Here is an 8,458-nt window from a genome sequence, read left to right on the forward strand (position 1 = left end):
CCTTGCTCTTCCAAGCACACACTTAAGCCCTTGCTTTTTCCCTCCCCGCCCACTTAGGCCCTTGCTCTTCCAAGCACACACTTGACTCCTTGCTGGAACCCACGTCACTTAGCTCTGTTCCCTGCCTGGCCCTGTTCCACACCCAACTCTGCCCCTCCCCACCATCCATCGCCCTGAGCCGACATGAATCTTCAACCAAACTCCTCATACCACCGACTTGCCGCCCCACCCGATCTATCACCATCCTCCCCCTGAGTAAACTGCCCTGCCCCGCCCCGCCCCGCCCCACCCAATCTATCACCATCCTCCCCCTGAGTAAACTGCCCTGCCCCGCCCCGCCCCGCCCCACCCAATCTATCACCATCCTCCCCCTGAGTAAACTGAACTGCCCTGCCCTGCCCTGCCCTGCCCTGCCCTGCCCTGCCCTGCCCTGCCCCACCAAAGCTATCACCATCCTCCCCCTGCCCTGCCTTGCCCCACCAAAGCTATCACCATCCTCCCCCTGCCCTGCCCCGCCCTCTTAGCCCTCAAGCATCAACTAAAGCCAATTTGACCCCATGCAGTTAAACTTGTCTTCTTAACACAACAAAGTGTTTCACAGCCCCTGACCCCTGAACTATGACCTCAACCCTTCCCATTTCCTACTAAGCTATGCATCGGCGTCCCTGCATCTACCCTCTCCCTTCAGTCTGGAAACACTCCTGTCCAGTAATAGGCTATTTCTGTAGGAACACCCCTGACTTCAAAACAACTTGACGAGCAACTCACCCAACAGCAGTGTAATAAATTAGGGAGATCCTTCAGGTTACAGCTATTGTGATGTCGTCTAAGGCCCCCTGAAATATGCTTTCCCATTGGGAGATCCCTTATTTTTAATGCTCATTTTGGGAAAAACAGACCATATTCTTACTTATGTAAGAGGAAACAGTCTAAATTTCAAGTACTGATCATGTAAAATTCGCTCTTTTTATATTTTTATTCCATTTAAAAAAAATCTATATTGAAAATGCAGCAGTTTCATATTAAACTAATAACCACAATATAAGCTATGAGAACAGGACTTAGCATAATATTTAATCTGTAGTCAGGGCAGAACATGGCCGTGCACCATACATTCTTTCTCCCCTCCCTGCTCCTCATCCTGGCGATGCAGGTGTGGTTGCCCCTGGCAACAGAGGTGTGACAAACACTCGCACACACGCACGTACATGATTCTCCCTGGAAACTGCAGCTTACGTCACCATCTCCATCGTTTTCTATTACAATCAATAAACTCAGCCCCCAACAGGCACAGTCCGTTATGCATGCAGTCTATAAATAGACCATGCTGGCTTCAACCCTTGCTATGCACATGAGCTAAAAATAGATGCACATTAAGGCAGCCCATGGAATGCGTGCAGAGAATAAGAGGCAGGCTGTTTTTGTATTTTTTCAGTTTATTTATAGAGTACATGCAGATGCAGGGGTTGGCACTTTCTGGCCGTTCTTTTTGGGTTGTCTTTTGCATTTTTCAGATATGATCTTTTCATCTTACATTTAATCAACAGCTGATCTTTGGGTTAAATTCACACACCCACAAAAAATCAGCTGATAGAATTTCGTTAATTTCTGTTCATGCACTAAGAGGGGTTGTCTAGGAAGTTGGTCCATTTGGTTTTGGGTTTTTCTTCCTGTTGAATTTAATTATTTTTTTAAAGGTGAAAGTTCTGTTTTGTCTTTTTCTCTCATTTTCCCTCATTTTCCCTTTTTTTCCCCCACATCTGGGGGGTTTGTGTGAGAGGGTGTAGGTGTTGACAAGGCTATTCTGGAACAGAATGCTATGATAGCATTGGTTGTTTTGTTGTCAGAAAACAGTCACAGAATTAGGAAAGTAACAGGGTATTCTGTCTGGGGAGATACCACCTCGACGGATACTTAGAGCTTTATGTATGTGAATAATGCTCATATCAAGTCAGATGTTGGGTCTGGAGTGATTTCCAGGCAGCAGTGGTCCCCAGTACCTCATGCTTGTCTCCCAGCAGTGGTCCCCAGTACCTCATGCTTGTCTCCCTGAATTGGTCCCCAGGACCTCATGCTTGTCTCCCAGCAGTGGTCCCCAGTACCTCATGCTTGTCTCCCAGCAGTGGTCCCCAGTACCTCATGCTTGTCTCCCAGCAGTGGTCCCCAGTACCTCATGCTTGTCTCCCAGCAGTGGTCCCCAGTACCTCATGCTTGTCTCCAAGCAGTGGTCCCCAGTACCTCATGCTTGTCTCCCTGAATTGGTCCCCAGTACCTCATGCTTGTCTCCCAGCAGTGGTCCCCAGTACCTCATGCTTGTCTCCCAGCAGTGGTCCCCAGTACCTCATGCTTGTCTCCCTGAATTGGTCCCCAGGACCTCATGCTTGTCTCCCAGCAGTGGTCCCCAGTACCTCATGCTTGTCTCCCTGAATTGGTCCCCAGGACCTCACCCATGTCTCCCCAGTGAGATTTCTTGTGCTCTCACTGTCAAACACTTAAGCTCCCAATATGTCTCCCAATATATCGCAACAAAAGTATTTTGCCAATACGCAACCCTTCTAATCACTTGTAGCAGGTTTTAAGAACGCAAAATAGATACACCTGTCACGCCACTGTTCATTGAAAACATAAGCGACACGAAACCCAACTCACTCACTCACTCGAATGTGAAACCAAAGGTATTGTGAGGGCAGGTAGAAGGGGGTGTGTCTTTAAAAATGATAAACCATTCGGGCTGGTTAATGTTTCAGATAAATTTGCATTCATCCCAGAATGAGCTGGAAGCTGTGTGGGCTGTTTGATAGTGTGCAGGGCTCGATTTAACCATCTAAAATTTGCACCTGTACAACCAATTCTTCAAAAATGCAACCTATCAGGGTTAGAAACTAACAGTTTTTGTCCACTAGTCCTTATAATGATAACATATAGCAAAACCCTTAAAATGGGCCAATTTCTACGAGTCCTTAGGATACCTTTACTATTGGGCAGTTTGGTAAGGACTACAGGACTAGTGCCAATTTCTAACGCTGTAAAAGGCTAATATTTATTTCTACATGCACCAAGTGCATGTTAAATTTTTTTCAAATTTGTGTCTGACTAAGCGTTTCTTTTCTCCACAACAACCTGGTTATTTCTGGTGCAACTAAGTTTTCATATCAACATGCACATGCAAGTATTATCAAGTTTCCTTAAATCAAGCCCTGTTGGGTCATCGTACCTCTAACAGCAAGCACCGTGCTTATACAGTCAACCAGAAGTCTTTATGGCCGAGCCTCAAATATATACAGGACGCCATGATTGGCTTGACTATGGCTGATAGCTGTAAAGAAGGCAGTGCTCCCTCACTTACTCTGCATCAATGCTGCTCATACAACTGCCTCTTTGGTCGGGACATTGTACAGGAAGACATAGAAGTACATATCCATCCCTTTGTGCTTTGTGCTTTATGCTGCCGTGATGGCAAATTCTTGTTGAGTTCTGTACTGTACAGTCGATAGTTACATGAATACAGTAGTGACTGACATGTGAATACAGGTGACAGTTGTGTGAATACAGTTGACTTTTATGTGAATATAGTTGACAGTTATGTGAATACAGTTGGCAGTTATGTGAATACAGTTGACAGTTATGTGAATACAGTTGACAGTTATGTGAATACAGGTGGCAGTTATGTGAATACAGGTGGCAGTTATGTGAATACAGTTGACAGTTATGTGAATACAGTTGGCAGTTATGTGAATACAGTTGACAGTTATGTGAATACAGTTGGCAGTTATGTGAATACAGTTGACAGTTATGTGAATACAGGTGGCAGTTATGTGAATACAGGTGGCAGTTATGTGAATACAGTTGACAGTTATGTGAATACAGTTGACAGTTATGTGAATACATTTGGCAGTTATGTGAATACATTTGGCAGTTATGTGAATACAGTTATGTGAATACATTTGGCAGTTATGTAAATACAGGTGGCAGTTCTGTGAATACAGTTATGTGAATACATTTGGCAGTTATGTGAATACAGTTATGTGAATATAGTTGGCAGTTATGTGAATACAGTTATGTGAATATAGTTGGCAGTTATGTGAATACAGTTATGTGAATACAGTTGGCAGTTATGTGAATACAGTTGACAGTTATGTGAATACAGTTTGCAGTTATGTGAATCCAGTTGGCAGTTATGTGAATACAGTTGACAGTTATGTGAATACAGTTTGCAGTTATGTGAATACAGTTATGTGAATACAGTTTGCAGTTATGTGAATACAGTTGGCAGTTATGTGAATACAGTTATGTGAATACAGTTGACAGTTACATGAATACAGTTATGTGAATACAGTTGACAGTTATGTGAATACAGTTTGCAGTTATGTGAATACAGTTGACAGCTATGTGAATACAGTTTGCAGTTATGTGAATACAGTTATGTGAATACAGTTGGCAGTTATGTGAATACAGTTATGTGAATACAGTTGACAGTTACATGAATACAGTTATGTGAATACAGTTGACAGTTACTTGAATACAGTTGACATGTGAATACAGTTGGCAGTTATGTGAATACAGTTGATAGTTATGTGAATACAGTTGGCAGTTATGTGAATACAGGGGACAGTTATGTGAATATGGTTGGCAGTTACGTGAATACAATCGACAGTTATATGAATACAGTTATGTGAATACAGTTGACAGTTATGTGAGTACAGTTTCCTACAGTGTAGCAATCACAACACCTATACTTTGACCTCCCCTCCCCTCCCCTCCCCTCCCCTCCCCTCCCTGCCAGGGCACGCCCACCACAGACAGTGTTGTGTGATTCTGGTTGGCTTGCCCACGACTACAAATCTTGCTCTGGCTCTTTCTGTTTATATCAAAATTGCAAAATGTTTGGTTCAAAGCTGAACAGCTAACACAACCTACTTTGAAATTACAAGTTTATGAGTTTCCTTTAATGCCATTTAATGAAAATTTAAAAAATATATATATTCTTGAAATCTGGTTGATTGTCACACCACATGAATTTCGATGGCTAGATGGTACAAGGTTGATAAATGGGAAAGTGTTCACCATCACAGCAATTCTGTTCCCGATTTATCAAATAGCTTGTCTTCAATGACTTATTTCTTTTCTCTTTGACAAACCTCCGTTTCCTCTTATATAATGTTTTTACCTTCCTATTGGGGAAAACTTTGTTAAAGGACAATCAAATAACAAGATGTTTGTGCTTAATGTTCATTCAAATATAAATTAGGTGGGTGAGTGAGTTGGGTTTAGCTGCTTTTAGCAGTATTCCAGTTGTATCACAGTGTGTCAGATGGATGTGGGAGGAAAGCCTGAAGTGATGCAGGTCTCAGACGTTTACCACTTCTGTGAAACTCACGGAAACGGTAACTGACAAACATGATTGGGATGAACCGGGATTCGATCCTAAATCATATATTTCTGGTGCGTCCAAGGGATGCAACTGTATATAGCCAGTTGTGATGCCTTAGATGACTGGAGCACCCGTGCCCCTATTTTAACAAACAATGGAGAACATGTCAATTTATGGTTTAGATATATATATTTTTGTCTAACACGCTAAGTGTATGGTTTTAATTAATTTATGCTTCATTTATGCTTCCAATGATAGAATGAAACATAGCAGAATTTTCATTTCATCTTTTGGGTTTATTTGTTCCAAGATTTCCAAGGTGTTTGAGAAAGATATGTAGTGGTGTAGGAACGTTGGTGTTGGCTGTAAGCTAGGAACAGACGTTGTCAAGCTCATTTTAGAGCTTGTGTGTTTTAGTCGGTTATTTGAGAAAATTCAAATTTAATTCAAATTCCAGCCTGTTTTCATCGCAGGATTAGAATTTATAGTTTCTGCATGTATTTCTCTTTCAGCTAAAACAATTATTAACAATTACTTCCAAGACCGGTGTCACAAATGCAGTTTTAATATCTGATCAACTCGAGAATATGTCCAACACACATTGCGTCATTTCCTGGAGAGATTGACCAATGTTCTTGCTGACTTGCCATGCCTTGTGTTTAATAAATTATTTATTTGGACAACACTTTCTTTGTTAAGTACAGATTCTCGTACTTTTTTTTCCCCCTTCTGGCGATTAGGTGCCTCACTCTGGCAGTGTGGGTTCGAATCCCGGATGGGACTCAACCCCAAAAAGTATGAGAATCTGTACTTTACTAAGAAAGTGTTATCCCAAATATTGATGCAGCAATTATTACGGAGCAGTTTTATGTCAGATAAAAGTCTTTGATTCCTTAAGTTTGGGGGGAGTTAATGGGTCTTCAGGTTAACCATCTGTCAGTATTACCTTTTCAGGGGATTTAAAATACAAGTCAACAAATAAAGCACAAATCAATCAATATGAATCAATAAAGACAGTACCAATCAATAAATAAAGTACAAATCAATAATTGAAGTACCTATCGGTAAATGCAGCACCAATCAATATACACAGTACAAATCAATAAGTGCAGGACAAGTCAATCAATACAACAGTATCTTTTCTTAATTCAAAGTATTTGGATATTTCATTCAATGCAAACATTTGTAAAGCTAAACATTGAAGCCTTGCCTTGTTGTGTGGTTCTGTTATCACTGAAACACAAGTCTCGGAAAAGCCAAAACATTTGGTATTAGAACATGCCTTGGCAACGTTTTAGTTCCAATTTGGGCCTTTTTACTTACATTTGCTTCAGACTTCGGATCAAACAAGCAATTGCCCCCTGGTAAATGTTAAGAAAAGATGAAGTAAGAAGTAGGGCTGCAACGAATACACTATGAGGCGAATACGATTCGTATCACGAATATAGGGTAGCGAATACGAATATCAGCGTTCGAAATACCTGCCTGCCCGACCGTCCGAGACGGGTTGATTTCAACTCGGGCTGTCAGATTTTCAAATCCCCCTGCCCGACGGTCGGGTTATATTTCATAGGTGAAAATATTCTAAATGTTTCCCGATTGTAAGCATTAATTCACATGTAAAGATGAATGATAAAATGTAACCAAAAAGAAAACCCTGTTAGCTTTTAGACAACCTAACATTTAGCGATGCGCTTATGCTACAAGCAATCAGTTTTCATATTTTTAATTAAATTATCCTGAGAAACATATGATTATAGTGGGCAGGCAGGTTTTGGTCAGGGCTGGCAAGTATTTCAGCTAGCCAGTCCTGTGGTCTGGCTGAAATTTTTTGGAGTTTCATACCCTGCGAATATTAATTCACGAATACAATAATAAGTCAGCAGTTGATGTATTATTTGTTATATTCAGCATGTTCAGTGAGGCAACAACAACATAAACTATTTGACATGGTTTGTTAATTATCTATATTATACATTTAAATACTGCACTTGTCTGGGTACTTAGTCTTAGTATCTGCTCAAATGCTACAATGACCAGTGACCAAATTCCTGTCAAATTAAATATTATAAGAGTGTTGTCTTTAAAGAAATCTATGCATATCATATGTTCTTATGGATGTTTTAGGTACAGGGTATGTAAATGCACATGATTGCATATTCATAAATATTCGATTCTAGTGGCCACGAATAACGAATTCAATTCATGAATGGATACGGTTTGATTCACCGTATACGCGAGTAAATCGTAACGGCCCTAGTAAGAAGTGAGGATATTGCTCTGCGTTTGTGATGCCATGTTGAGACTTTTTGTCTGTCACACCAACTGTCTGCAGTTCCATTTCTTTCCATTATTCCTTTCATCAACACGTCCAAGTATCCGTCCTCATCATTTCTGTGTTTTTATTTTAAGTTGTAGTCTTCTCTGTTAACACGTTGGATTCCGATGTCTTATATTACGTTAATCCCTTCGTAGAACTATTTAAACCAAATTCTCTGACAATAACAAAATGATAACGTAATTTATTCTAACAAATTTGACGAGCTTAACTTTTGGTATATGTTTGGTATATATATCTGGCCTGGTGAAAACTATTGAAAATATTCTTTCAGGAAAATAGAAGAAAATCACAAAGTAATGGCATTCATGATCTGATATAGTTATGGTGAGTTTATAGCAAGTTAGAGAATTTACACTGACTCCTACTTTTTGCTTCATGCTTTTGTTCTGCTGCCGCCACGGTCCACTCTTTTCCTTCATACAAGTTCCTGATAAACAGACAACGTCACATTGAAATGTTTTCGAAATTTTGTCAGTGATCGCCTCCATTTTGACCTTATATCCAACGATGTTCATTGTGAACTGTTCTGCCAAGGTACATCAAACGTTTTTAACATGGTTGTGCAATGCTCATGCAACAATTTTGATAAATTGATACGTTTTTATACTTTCATGCTTTTATGGGAGTAATAACAAAAGATAGGATCATTGGTCACAGGGAGGTAACTCTTTTTCTAAATTTTTATTTGGATTGGAAATCGAATATAGTCTTTTTTGATTTGATTGTTTTGGTCATTTATTAAGCAC

General features: G+C 40.4%; 1 protein-coding gene across 5 annotated transcripts in view; it reads left to right on the forward strand.

Annotated features, from left to right (window-relative positions):
• Positions 1 to 8,458, forward strand: part of LOC124121792 (dual specificity tyrosine-phosphorylation-regulated kinase 1A-like) — a 107,455-nt gene that overhangs the window by 91,394 nt on the left and 7,603 nt on the right. The window contains exon 9 of one of the 5 annotated variants that reach the window (XM_046484865.2): positions 7,984 to 8,036. The exons of the other annotated variants lie outside the window; for them this stretch is intronic. Coding sequence (XP_046340821.1) covers positions 7,984 to 7,991 — 8 coding nt within the window. The 3' untranslated portion in view covers positions 7,992 to 8,036. The remainder of the gene's footprint in view (positions 1 to 7,983; positions 8,037 to 8,458) is intronic. 5 annotated transcript variants of the gene reach the window in all.

This window comes from Haliotis rufescens, unplaced genomic scaffold, assembly GCF_023055435.1.
Source record: "Haliotis rufescens isolate VD_foot unplaced genomic scaffold, xgHalRufe1.0.p SCAF_18, whole genome shotgun sequence".
NCBI classification, from domain to species: domain Eukaryota; kingdom Metazoa; phylum Mollusca; class Gastropoda; order Lepetellida; family Haliotidae; genus Haliotis; species Haliotis rufescens.